At 44.2% G+C, this 14,540-nt stretch overlaps 1 protein-coding gene across 1 annotated transcript; it reads right to left on the bottom strand.

Moving 5' to 3' along the window:
• Positions 1-777: 777 nt before the first annotated feature.
• Positions 778-14,534, bottom strand: MDH2 (malate dehydrogenase 2). Its single transcript, XM_084650633.1, has 9 exons — positions 14,363-14,534; positions 10,172-10,340; positions 9,172-9,255; positions 7,299-7,408; positions 6,410-6,535; positions 5,645-5,722; positions 3,544-3,643; positions 2,513-2,664; positions 778-1,096 (listed from the first exon to the last, which is right to left on the bottom strand). The coding sequence occupies exons 1-9, from the start codon at positions 14,426-14,428 to the stop codon at positions 965-967; spliced, it is 1,017 nt and encodes a 338-aa protein (XP_084506759.1). The 5' UTR covers positions 14,429-14,534; the 3' UTR covers positions 778-964.
• Between the last annotated feature and the right edge of the window lie 6 nt (positions 14,535-14,540).

Genomic DNA, 14,540 nt, shown 5'->3' on the forward strand with positions numbered 1-14,540 from the left:
GGCATATAGCAACGCTATACTGAACAGACCACCACTAGTATGCAAGCCTTGGGAGAACAGCGCCATCTAGCGAGTAAAAGCCTTCTAAAATGAAGGCTTTAGTAAAATGAGGGAAAGGCTGTGTGGCTAGAAGTCATTTGTTGTATTGTATGTCAGAGGTTAGAACTAGGTGAGTCTACGGGTCTGCCACCAATTGTGGTGCATGTGACAATGATATGCGGGGGGTACTGGCCATTTTCAGTAGCCTGAGCTTTGCTAGTTTTACAAAGAAGCTGCCCAAGGGATTTGCAAGGCCAAGCTTGAGGTGATGTTCTGCAGATTTGTGCTGGGGAAGCCAGACGCAGCTACAGAATGGAATGTTACAAAGCAATGGGAAAATTCCTCTTTAATTTAACTGGAGCGTATCTTGTTGCAACAGCTGGCCAAATCCATTTGCCTCTCTTCTAGAGAGGATGGTGTACTATTTACTCAAGCAGCTCCCAAAGTTTCTCCAGAAGTGATCCTCAGGATTTCCCAGAGACTAAATATGACTAAAGAGGAGCTCAAGAAGTTACAGAGCACATATCAGCTTCTGCATAGGTTACTGTGTTCCCTTCTTTGAAGAAAGGAAGAATTAATCCTGTGTTTGTGAATATTAAGTAGGCAAATGTCAGCATAACTGGGTGTTGCAGTATGGGTGAAACCTGAAAGTGTAATCTTTGAAATACGGTTGCCCGTATATGAGAGTGTTTCCAGCTTTAGAAAGCCAGAAATCACAGTGGAGAGTTTCACAATGCGTACCCTGAAAAAAACCAGGAGGCTGTTTTATTGATGAGTAGAATTCCAACTGACAAATTGAGAGCAGATAATACACTAATACAGAGTGACTTCGATCAAAGCTTGTGCTTTGCATCTGGAGTCTTTTAAAGTGACATGATGCCTTAATAAATTAAGGAAACTGTGATTCTTCTTCCCTATCCGCTCTTCACTTCATGCTCTTCACAAACTCCTCTCCCTTCTTGATAGAAGCTTTCAGCTCAGTCATGGCCTCAGCTATCATCTTTTCTTCGTAAGGAGAGATCTTGCCAATACCTAGATTCTTCTCAATTCCATTTTTCTGACAGGGGAAGAAGGGTTTTTGGGTTACACAATCATTGCATTCTTTAGCAAGGAATAGCTTTCATATCTGTGCCTAGTTAGAGGGTTAAACTTGGGTTTAAAACCAAACTTCCTCTTCCTCCTCAGGTCTCTAGAACTGGTACATCTGCAGGAGAATCTCACAAAGCAGTTCAAACATAGCTCCTATATTTCAATATGAATTTCCTACCCACAGTCAGGATGGGGCAAAAGAATGTGTCCCGTCTAATTTTAGGACTGACTCCTTCCTGGAAGAGGAGCTGAAATACCAACTGCTCCTTTGGTGCTTTCATCCCTTCCCTTCAAGTGTTCTGTTTTCCTAAAGCCACACACTAGTCCAACGACCTGAAATTTACTCTGCAGGAAGACGACCATCACATACATTTTCACCAGTGGCTTCCAATGAATTTTCAAATCTCTTTGAAAGTTATCCTTCTAGCTTTCTAGATCCCAGAGAGTTTAGAGACTACCACCCTGTATCTGACCTGCTTGGCCCACTTATTTCACTCCAGTCTTTACTTCTGTCCACTCACCAGAGTGAGTACAATACTCTTTCGCTGTCCATAATTAATTCTTTCCTACAAGGGCTGAAACTCCCTTTTCTTTTTGTTGCCTCAAAAGCTTCTCTTCACATAGTCCACATAAAATAAAACGACATTACTGTGTTTTAATGACACTATAAAACTCTCTTATGTCACTTCCAGAGGCCACAATCCTGAACCCAGCACCTGTTCTGGCCACATCAAACTGCAATTCCTGGACACCAGTAGCACTTTGAAGCCTCAGTGTGACTTCCACACACACAGGAGTCAATGTGTACAGGATTTATTTTAGTAGATTAAGTTAAGGTGACCAGACAACTGGGCTTTTATTGACATTTTGAAAGCTCTTCATCAATGGAGACACTACAACCTCCTATTTAGAGTGACTAGGAACCAAAAGTTCAGGCCGAGACGTTGATTTAAATTAGAGGACCTGGTTACCCAGTCAATTCAAATGCAGAACTAAAGACAGGAAACAACTGAAACAGGAAGTTTGCACTTGCCTGAGTAAGGAAGGTACTAAAATAGCCAAGCCCTTCTTTTATTTAGTTTTGTTGAAACACCAGGAGCTCAAAAGCTATTGCAGATATTTCTTTAAAGTATTCCATAGTCCTTGACATTTTTAATGAGAAATTAAAATAGCTTTATGAGTTTAAGGCACTGCCCAGTCAAACAAAAACATTAGAATATGATTATTAAAAGCCTGAACCAAGTATCCAAAGTGTTAAAATGCTTCCTGAACAAGTGTTGCATTAGCCAAGCAAGCTAATTCTGCAACACCCTTCTGGCTTAATAAAGTACAATTTATTACTTTAAACATGTCAGTTAAAAGCACCACCGTCCAAGATACATACCCCAAGTAGCAAAGGTGTGGAGAAGTATGGGCACTCTGTTTCTTCCGATCTAACAAAGGAACATTCAATAACCCCTTCCTTTCCATTCATTGCATCCAGGACAGAAAAGACAAACCTGGCACCAGCATATGCCATAGATAAGGTGGCAGATCCTGTGCAAACAGAAGTCAGAACAAAAATATGAGAGATCCTAGTGGTATGGACTAATACACTTGTTATTAAACTTTACACCCAACTGAGAAGTTAGTACTAGTGTAGGATGTAAACTGGTTTACAGTCTCTGCTGTTTGAATAACTGTCACATTTTTGGCTAGGTGGCTGCCACAAGCTCAGAAGATACCGTAATTACATATTTTGAATACTTCGGAAGCATCAGAACCCGTCCCCATCATACCAAGGGCATCTTTTCTTTTAAAGAGGTTGCACGGGGGGGCGGGGGGGAAGCAGCTTTGCCTTTTACTGCACTATATATCAAAAGGAGCAGAATAAATTTTTCCTTTGTGACGTTCCTCTGCTTGTTTTTTCACATTTGCACTCGCTGGTCCTTACTTCCCTCTGTGCTGCAATGAGATAAGCAAGTTGTGTGTCTTTTTTAAATAAAGAAGAGCTGTATAGCAGAAGGCAGCAGTAAAGGGCAAGAGTTGTGCTTAACTGTTCGTAATTAACTGTACGCTCGTCAAGTCCGAGGGATGTCATAGCACAAGATCAAAAGCCCTGAATCGAACACTAAACAGTAACTTTTGGCCACTGGCATGCCATTTTAGTGGTATGTGTTTGACCCATTTAATTTGCTGGTGGCGAGGGCTGTTGCGCAGTAATAGATTCCATACAGTAGGTTACTGTTTAATCCCACCTTAAAGACTGAATTGCTTCTAAGCATGTCATTGGCAGCACTAACCCATTTGCACAGATTTGTAAACCCCAACGCATTACATCGCCCTGTGGTTTCCAGTCTATTCCGGAACAGAAGAGTACTGCTCGCCCTCGGAACTGGTCAAACAACAGACTCAAAACAGTTTCCAAGAACCAACCTGCTCCTGCTTTAGCTTTCACAACTTCAGTACCAGCCTCCTGAATTCTCCCTGTAAGCGTTTCCAATTGATCCTGAGGGAACTCCACTTTTGGTGTACACTAAAATGGAAAGGTATCAGTTATCAGTAAATCTCAGCATTCTTTCGCATTCATTATAATGCTTTAGAGGCCTAAATACCCACACAGTATTTTTTATATTCCTATAGCAATTTTCATCAGCGCATAGTCGAAGTGCTTCAAAGCAGGCAGACACGTATCCCCATTTCCAAGATAGGCAGAGCCATTATGTAGCCTGATCCAGTTGCCATCAGAGCCAACAGAGAAGCTCTCATTGACTATAAATAGAGCTAGATCACACCAAGTGATTTGTCCAAGGTCAAACTGCCACTTAATGGTAGAACTAGGAAGAGAACCCAGCAGATCTATCTTGCAGCCTCTTTCACCAGACAGACTCCCTTCAAATAATGTGCATAGTAGGCTTTTGACTTCTCAAAGCTATACACTAATGCAGGCCTGCACAACTCGTAAAGCGGCAAGGGCCATATTACTCCAAAGAAAAACAGCTGAGGGCCAAAACCCCCTGACCCCGCGGAAACACCTTCCCCCGCAAAAACAAACCCTCCTTCCCCAGTGCCACCCCGCTGGGTGTGGGGGGGTGCAGGGGACTGGGGAGGTGTGGGGGGTGCAGGGGTCAGGGCAGGGGGCTGAGTGTGTGGGGGGGTGCAGGGGGTTGGGTGTGTGTGAGGCGGGTGCAGGGGGCTGGGTGGGCTGGGGTTATGGGGGTGCTCACAGCAGGGGCTGGAGGGGATATGCCCTGATTCCAGCGCCTTCCCCAAGGCCACGCTCCCTCCTCTTCTCCTCCTCCTCCTCCCCGGAGCAGGGAGTGTACTGAGGTTCCCCCCCCTACTCCTGCCGCCACTGCCCGCTCAGCTCATCATCCCCCCACCCTTCCCAGCTCGCCTCCTCAGCCCCCATCCCCCACCGCCAGCTCACCTGCCCCCAGCCACTGGCCTCTTCACCACCCCGCCTGCCCGCCAGCCAGCCATTGGCTTGCCCCACCCTGCCACTTGCCTACTCACCCCCCGCGGGCCGCACAGTGAGACCACGGGGGCCGCATGTTGTGCAGGCCTGAGTCACTAATGGTTTCCACACCTCTAGCACAGGGGATTACCTCAAGGAAAGGTCTCTGGATACACACTGCTGAGAACCTCGTCTGCTGCTGGTGTTTACAAGGATTGTGAACACTTAAAGTCCTCTGTTCTACTATGGCATCATCCACACCAACCATTAACAAATGTGCTCCCCGCATTGCTAAAATAATCTTTTCCAGTCATTTTGGCACCCACCCCTTTACTAGTTTCCTCCTTTTACTACATCAAACTCAAGATCCTGGACCTTCCCTTCCTAGCTCCATATAATCACACTCCTCACTTACACTTGAGCATAATTCCTCCCATTCCCAGCCCTCTCTCCTTACTGTTCCCCATCATGTCTTGTTAGCACTCATCTATCACACATCTCTTATCTTTGCAACAACCCACTTCCAGGATTCCTTCTTCCCTTTTTTCAAAGTCTTGTGTTTCAGGCACAGGACTGGGGGTCAGATGTGGGTTTTCTTCTCATTGCTGCCCAAAGACTCCCAGTACAACCGTTGGCCGTTCATTTCATCTCTGCGCTTCAGTTACCGACACTTCTCAGAGGTGGATGCCGCTTAACTCATTTACGGTTGTGAAGTGTACACAACACAGTGAATTTCACAAATGCAGGTACTAATGATCTCTCTCAGCTCTCTTCCCTAAACAGATGTGCCACGCTCTTGTCTATCTTAGACTAAAAGCTCCTCGAGGAAAAGGGTCTTACTCTCAAATGCCACATAAGTTTATGGCGATTTAGAAGTCAGAGGAATTTTAGGTTTAGGACTTTGGAAGTGTGCAGAATAAATTTCCAATCGTACAGCACAGTCCCTTGTGAATGAGCACACACAGATAGCTGGAAAGAGACATCAGCAACAGCATTTCAGATGAACACTAATGCAATACTGAATGGGAGTGGGGGGGAAGAAAGAACATTTCCATACATTGGGTATTTACTGTAACATACCTGAGAGATCAGAGGAATGATAGTCTTCCCTGCATGGCCACCAATAACAGGAACGTTTACTCGAGCTGGATCTAAGCCCTGCAGGAAAACTCATGGCTTTAGCAATTATTTTTAAAAGCGTCTGGGCAAGAAAAGCAGTATGCCTTTAGACACAGTGTGCCCTTCTATCCTGGACATTTAATCAGACACCTGCAATGTAATGCTACATGGTGTAAAAGAATGCAAGCGGTTTAAAGTCTAGTCATGTTCTGAAGAATGAATTAAAACCACATCATAGAAATCTATGTTTGTTATCCCGGTGAACTTACTCTCACTAGGCTTTTATAAATGAACTGAAAGGCCAGCACTACAAACTCCACCCTGCGTATGAAAATCAAGCTGTTATCCCACAAGACAACATCCTGTAACAAGTCTGTTGCTCAGTGGGGCATGTCAGAAACCAGCTCACTCTTCCACAGTTGCATTGGACTCTAGCACTAGCAGGAGTGAAAATGCCACTGTCAGTAAGGTAAACGTGTGGCTCCAGACTCAAGCTGCAGCTATGAAATTCTCTTCTGACGACAACTGCACTGTGAAGGACAGAGACCCTATCCTTAGACTATCCAAAGACTGCAAATAGTAAAACATGTCCCCTCATCCTCCAGGTCTTGGGGAATCTGAGACCACTTGGCTCTTTTCACTCATGATTTATGACAGAGCATTGCTAACATGAATGGTAAAGGTTCATAGCGACAAATCTATTGAAGCAGGAAGATTACAACCTACCTTTAGTTCAGCCACAAAAGTATTTGCTCTGACAATGTCCAGTGTGGTAACACCAAAGATTCTGTTCGGATTATAAACCCCATGCTTCTTAAAAAGTTCAGAGGTTATTGGGATGGTAGAATTTACCTATAATTGAAAAGCAGGTAGGCATGCATTACCCCACTAATACTTTTTGGTAGCTCTTAAGTTTTAACAGACTTACAAACCCTTACCAGGTAAATATCAAACAAACTAATAGTTACAAAACTGAGCTTTTGTTTAGAGAAAAATATAAACAGACCTCACTAACATTGTAGAGTGAGCCTCTTTACCATACCTATGATGTCATTTCTACTGTACCATCACAATTTTATTACACAAGCAAGCTGACAGTAGTGCTCAAATACCTCTGTACATACTAGTGTCCAGTTTTCCTGTGTTAAACGCATTCAGCAAACAAAAATTTATTCAAAGTCTTTGTCGATAACTAAACTGAAGAGCAGAACTCAGACTGGCTGAAATAACGCTTCAGCAAGCGTGGATCAAGACGCTCACTGGTTCATTCATGTTATGAAAGGTTGCATGTTAAAGAACCAAAGCTTCTAAGCAGACTAATTTACTGGTAGTCACAAATCCTGTGTAGCTGTCTCTTGTGGGTGTACTGCATGCTTTTGGTTTAGGACTGCTACACCATTTTATGCCTATAGAACTGGTCATATTCACAGGACTTAAACATGAACTTGGAAATCTAGCTCTAGCCAATTTGTTTTCAGTCACAACAAGATTGGAAAATGTGTTAATAAGGGTGGTACTACATTAATTCTTGGCTTGTTAATACAGTCAGTTAACTAATGCTGCTAGTCCCTTGGCTTCGTTATGTATTCAGACTCTCCCAGACATTAACGTTTACCGGGTTAGCAATAATGCAGATCATGGCTTCTGGACAGTGCTTGGCACACGCAGACGTCAAATTCGCAACAATGGTAGCGTTGGTATTGAACAGGTCATCACGGGTCATACCTGGGAATCAACAAATTGAATATCATTCCAGAAGTTAACCAAGTTGTTCCCATTACAGTGGTTAGGGATGTGAGCACATCCTAACCCCATCATAACACCAGGAGGGATCAGTGTTGTATTAGACCCCACCGAATTCTTTCCTACTTCTCCTGGCTGGAGACTCTCCACTTCTGAGAAGGCAATTCATGTCCTCCAAGGCTAGTGTCAAGGTTATCCCTTACAACTAGCTTCTGCTAGGAAGACACTTAGGCCTGGTAAACACTTAAAAGTTAGGTCAACATAGCTACACTGGTCAGGGGTGTGAAAAGTCCACACTCCTGACCGATGTAGCTATGCCAACCTAACTCGCAGCATAGATAGCTTTGACAGATGGTATTCCTACAGCAATGGAAAAATCCATTCTACTAGTGCAGGTTGTCTCTACACTACAGGGTTATGTCAGCATAGCTACGACAATGTAGTTCTGCTGGTAATCTCCACAGTGTAGACATATCCTAAACTTCTCACTCCTCAAATATGCTTGACTGCCTACTGGCCTGGGGAGCAGGTGCCACAGGTCATAACCCTGGTGTCTAGACAGCAGCCTAATGTATTACTATCGCCACATCAGTCCGGACAAATACCAGTAGGGGCAAACATTCAAAGAAGAGTGCACAGTGTTTACCCCATTTTACGTGTCCAGGTACTTAAAAGGCCCTTATCACTGTAGTATCTTGTCATTAACTGTCAAATATGGATACTCTGCTCATTGTATGGGTGCCACAGTCCTCTCTGTGAAGGCCAAAAGTATAACTGGGTTAAAAAAAAAGAATTGAATAAGTTCATCAGTGGTCCATCAATGGCTATTAGCCAAGATGGTAACAGAACGAAACCCCATGCCCTGGGTGCCCTTAATCCTCTGACTGCCAGAAGCTAGGACTGGACAACAGGGGATGGATCACTCAATAATTGCCCTGTTCTTTTTGTTCCCTCTGAAGCATCTGGCACTGGCCACTGTCAGAACACAGGGTAATTGGCTAGATGGACCATTGATCTGACCCGGTATGGCCATTCTTATGTTCTTCCACACTATTGGTTACATTCCTAACACAATAGTTTAAGAACAAGATTTAGAGTCAAGAAGTCTGGATTTATATACCAGAGTTGGGAAATAGACTCCCTGTATGACCTTAGGAACAAAAAAAAAAACACACCAACAAACAAAAAGCAATTTCCACTCATTTGTAAAATTCAGGTAATACATCACAAGGGTGTTGTGAAGCTTCATTAACATTTGTACAGTTCTCAGATCCTCAGAAGGGACAGTAGTATAAAAATGTCAGTACTACATTAATTTTATACTCCCAAGATTGGCCTCTAGTCCCAGTTAACAGCAGGATAAAATGAAGTTTTGTTCCTGGAACATCCATCAGTACTACTTTCAGCATGAAGCCTTTATGGGCTTTTCTATGATGCTTATAACTCTAGCATGAGTGCCTCATATATTCAATAATTCATTAAATACACACCTGCAAGGTAGGCAAGTATCTCCCTTTTACAGATGAGGAACCAGGAAACAGAAAGATTGTCTAATGTCTCACAGGAATTCTATGGCACAGCCAGAAACAGACCCCAAATGTTAGAGTCCATCCAGTGCTCTAAACCCAAGATGATTTTCTGAGGGACTTGCAGACTCAAGACATAAGTAATGGTGTAGCATTTCAGGCCTTACCACAATAATCCAAACATTTTAGAGTGCTACGTTCAATAAAATTAAGACCTACCTGGTTTTCTAGGGACTCCTGCAGGAATAACTACAACTTCACAGCCCTTCAAACAGTCTGGCAACTGCTCAGATCCAATAAAACCTGCAATGGAAGATCCAGGTAACTATGCGGTTACTGTTCCAGTGAAAGATTAAACTGTCCAAATCAAATTTAGTAGTGTATGAAACTGTATGTTTAAGGATATCCATGTTAATTTTTAGTGTAGCCTTTGCCTTCTTCAATATTAATTTCATCCCTTAGAGTGAGAATGGCTAAATTTTACTAGAGGGACTCAAACAATCTAATATGCAAATACCTCTGTCCTCAGAAGAAATGTTTGTAATTATATTCCATGAATCAAAACAAATCCCTATGCCTCCTATCAAGCACCAAGCAAAACTTTCTCTTTTGATAACAGACCCTATAAATGAAATGGAAACCAGAAGGGTAAACATATCATAAAAGTGAAAGTTTAGATAGAATTTTTCTTTGAGATTGCCTATACCAAGCCACATCCTTGGGAGAGGCATTCTAGAAGTGTAGATTCAGACAGGCTATCTCAAAGAGCTACTATGGTAACCGGTTTTCCCTACAAAGTTCTGAGTTTATGGAAGTAAGAAAATACAGCTGCTAGCTAAAGTCTATGATCAAATGTCTCCATTTTTACTGAATTTATTCTGGTAGCCAGTGTGAACTTTCACATTAACCATAAATAGTTTTTCAGTGGACAAAAAAAAAAAAAAAGTGAAAAAGTAGCTAAAGATGTTCCGACCATCTCAGCAGCAGCTGATCTATTTAACTAAATCTTGTTCTGAGAAGTTATTCGGAGAAATAAGCCATTTCCAGTTTTAGTTTCAAGTTAACAGGAATTTAATTTATAAAGGACAAGTAGTTCCCCACTTCATATACAGTAATATTGGTGTGTAGCCTACACGTAACACATTTAAGAATCATTTCAAGCTAGGACCGTTGTGCACACAGTAACGTGCCTCAGATAATTTACAATGACTTACGATACCTTTGACATTGGCTCTTGTCTCAATGTGGCTGAGGTCAGCTGCAACACCAGGGGTGTGAGCAATATCATATAGGCTGAGGTGGCTCACTAAGGGGCTATTCTTCAGTAGAAGGGAAAGAGGTTGGCCAATCCCTCCAGAGGCACCAAGCACTGCCACTTTAGCATTGCTCTGAGGAGAAAAGAAAGAAGGACACACATGGTTTTTAGTAGTTACTCAGTAATGGCTTTGGAGCCTTCATCACACTTTTTTGCTACTGATTTTTGAAGAGCTCTATTTGTCTAAGTTTAGTTTTGTTTTAAACCAGACAGTGGGCAAACTGGATTCAAAACTAAATTCTTATGGAAGACATAATTTCTTAAAGGGAATATCAGCAGCAAGTCTTTGGAGAGACAAGACAAACATTTAAGAGATGCATGCTTCTTCAAAGCTGGATTCTTTTCAGTAAGGAAAGGTAATCAAATAAACAATTGTCTCTCAATTTGGAGATTCCCTCCCCCCCAACATGGCAAATGCCATCCAGAACTCTGCTAGGAGTACTGGCCTACCAAATTCAAGACCATGAAAAAAAACAACCGTGAAATCTGGTCTTTTGTGTGTTTTTACCCTATACTATACAGATTTGACGGGAGAAGACTAACATTTCTCAAATTGGGGAACCCCACACACACCCCCACACACAACACTCCTACAACAACACTGTGAAATTTCACATTTAAAATACCTGAAATCATTACATTTATGATTTTTAAAATCCCGTGGCCATGAAATTGACCAAAATGGACTGTGAATTTGGTAGGGCCCTAGCTATGGGTCTACCTTCTGGTTTTGTAGGGAAACACAATTCTGTGGCTATTCCATTTTTAGTTGTCAATATGAGAAGAAAGAATCTGCTTTCCTCCTAAGCTAGCTCAGTGAGTGACCATGCTGCAGGACGTTCCAGCTACTTATTCGATTAGCAGCTGATGAGTTGTATCTTGAGCTGCTGCATCTCCACTGCATTACTAGCTCTAGTGTTAGCAGCATTTGGGCTTCAACCCACCCTCCATAACAGGCCAGCTAGCTCTAGCTTAAAGCACCACAATCAAAATAGATGAGTTTGTGGACAGGAGTTGCGTTAGGGGCAAAACTTGAGTTATAGTTCAAGTTAACAATGCAGGGAAGAAAAATCCTGAAATGTGGCTGCTAAATTCATGTGTTCGCAAACAAGCGGTGCATCACTTTTTCTACTGGAGTGGCAGGAACCACTTAACTGCAGTGTTAAAATGGCATGGTCCGGTGAATCATTATGAAGCCTCTATCCTCTACAATAGATTGCTAGTTGATGAAACCCAACTCATGTAACTAAACTGCCATCTGACAGCACTAGATCAGGATGAAGACACACTGGTAGAGCAGTGAGAGAGAACACTCGTATGGCCTTGTTGTACCATCTTGTGTGACTAGAGGACCTTTACTATGCCTGATTGACAATTTTGAGCCTTTAACAAGCAGTACATGAACACACAAAGGTATGCTCCTAACCAGCTATCAGGTTGCATGGGTTAGCATAAAAGCGGAGCGCAAGTCTTTGAATAGATTTCTTGAATGAGTGCTACTTAGCGCTACTGCTTGAAAACAGAAATTTGAATTATACAGAAGATTCTATTTTTAGTAGTTCGCTCTTGCCATGCAGAATTCTGCTCTTAGTTCCTGATTAAGAACTCTATCCACTTAGATTGCAGAGAGTGAATATGCATTAAAACGTATTGTTTAGACTAGGTTACCTGCTGCATTTTTCAGAGATAGTTTCTGACTCGTAAAAGGGCTGCCGAAAACGAAGTTTTGCATTCTCACCTCTGCACTGCCTCATGTTCATATTTTTAGAAGGAAAATTAAATGCAGCTGAAGTTTAATAGAAGAAAGTTTATTTTACTGATAGAATTATCTTGCTAAGGTACATTGGAATCAGTGCCCCTTTAAAATGAATGTACTGACTCAGTATATAAATCATATAGCTTTAATGACTAATGTTTAAAGCTGGGATTTTCAAATGGGCCCAAAGGAACTGGAAGCCCAAATCCCACTAAGAATCAATGGGAATTGGGCCCCTGAACTCTTCAATCCCTTTGAAAAATCTGTTTAAGTGGCTCTATCTTTAAAGGGGGAAGACTATATCACTGTGACAAAACAGTAATTAGACTATTTATCAAAACGTGGATTCACTTCGGCAGTAATCCAGCCTGCTTGTTACTTGAGAAAGTAAAATTCTGCATAAATGCTCTCTCCCACAGAGATCAAAATCTAGCAATGGTCATAGGCAGTGTACTGCTATGAAGTGACCAATGAACCTCAAGTCTGCATTGTTTGAAATCACACTTAGGGTAAGAAGTCTTATAAATCTTTTAAATGACTTGAAGTCATGAGAAAATTAATAGGCAGTGAGTTCATTTCTAAGTATGTCTGAATGTTTCTATTAGTCGTCCCCTTTACACAATCAGCTTTATAGTCTCTTGCGATTAAGACATAGTCCTCTTAAATGAACACTTCACCACTGAGAAATTATTTACTTAAGATAGAAGGCAATAGAATGCTAGTCTTCCCCCCATAACAAAGACCAAATTTCATGCATAAATTGACTTAAACAGATTTAATCGGCAGCCTCCACCCTTAATTCCCATCATTACTTTGAAACAATTCAATATTTATGTTCAGGGAAGGATTGATGTAATCAATACCAATCTACCTCTCAGCTCCATTAAAATGTTGTCAATATTTAGTCGCCACAGACCTGCTGATTACTAGCTACATCTGACCAATAAGAGACCATTTCTGTCCTGATCAGAAGTGAATAGCCAAAAGGATAGAGAAGCAGAATGGCATGTTTATTTTGTGGCCCAGTGTCACAAAATTAATACCTTCAACTATTTGTGTTGCTGGACACCTAAAGATGTCCAATATGCCCCACCTTTCACTCCAGTATTTCAGGGTTGCTACCCCATGTCTAGCCTGTTTTGTTGTTTGTAGTAACTATTTAACAGGCGATCCAACTTAAATAAGGTAATACTTGGTTGCAGTGTTGTTGCAACCATGCTGGTCCCAGAATATCAGCAAGGCAAGGTGAACGAGGTAATATTTTTTATTGCAGCAACTTCTGTTGATGACAGAGAAGCTTTTGAGCCACACAGAGGTTTACTGGACCACAGTTGGTCCAAGAAAAGGTATTACCTCATCCACCTTGTCTCTCAAGTTAACATTCGTCATTCAAACGCAAGCATTAAATTGAACAAGCGGCGTGTAACACTGTAACTGACTACACGTGCCATGGGCACAGTAGAGTTAAACTGAAAAGACCCCATTTCAACACATCTGATTTGTCCCACAGGAGACAGGCGGGAGAGCACACGCCTAAGGTAGGCTGGACATAGGGTACGAACGGGAGAAAAGCAACAAGGAAGCATGGGAAGGAGGACAGCAAAAAAGGATGAGCAAGCCCAAAGAGGCGACGGAAGGACTGCCAAGAGGCATTTGAAAAGAAAAATGCCTGACGCCTAAAACCTACAAGCTCAGGACAGGGGCCGCAAGGAGCGGGGAAGAATCGCTGGCACCTGCGACCCCGTGTAAAGGGGAAGGGGGGGGGGAAGCGACCGGTCGATCTCGGGGGAGCGTGGCCTCGCAGCCAGGGCAAGTCAAAGGCAGTCAGGGCTGGGATGTGCGGTGTGACCTTGGGGCAGTCACACCCCGGGCTGCGCTTCAATTCCCCCCCCATCTGGAGAGGGGGAGGGGGCTGCCCTACAGCCAAGGCTCCCAGGTGGGGCTGCCTGGCCGAAGGGGGCGGGTGCTCGTGGTGGAAGGCGCCGCGCGGGGACCCCCTCCCCATTTCACCCCAAGCAGCCGGGTCCCGGGGCGGGGCAGGGACTGAAGAGCAGCGCGGCGACGCTCCCCTGGCGCAGAGCAAAGCGCAGCCCGCCCGCGGAGGGGAGCGCGCGGGGCAGCGCGGGGGCGGGGAGCGCGCGCGGGCGGGGGGGGGAGGGGAGCGGAGCGCGCGCGGGAGCGGGGGGGGAGGGGAGCGGAGCGCGCGCGGGAGCGGGGGGGGAGGGGAGCGGAGCGCGCGCGGGAGCGGGGGGGGGGGAGGGAGCGCGGGGCCCGGGAGGGGGCGCGGGCCCCCGGCCGGGGCGCGCGGGGCAGGCCTCGGGCCCGCGCCCGGCCGGTACCTGGGCCGAGGTGGCGATCCCCCTGCGGAGCGCGGCGGCGGGGCCGCTGAGGCGGGAGAGCAGCATGACGAGCCCGGGACGGTGACTCCAACGACCTCCACCACAGGCAGCACCGCGAGATCACCTCCGCCCCCGCGACTCCGGCCTCCGGGCAACGCGAGAGCGCCAGCCCCAAGCC

The sequence above is a fragment of the Lepidochelys olivacea genome (genome assembly GCF_965140295.1).
Source record: "Lepidochelys olivacea isolate rLepOli2 genome assembly, chromosome: 17".
Classification (NCBI taxonomy): domain Eukaryota; kingdom Metazoa; phylum Chordata; order Testudines; family Cheloniidae; genus Lepidochelys; species Lepidochelys olivacea.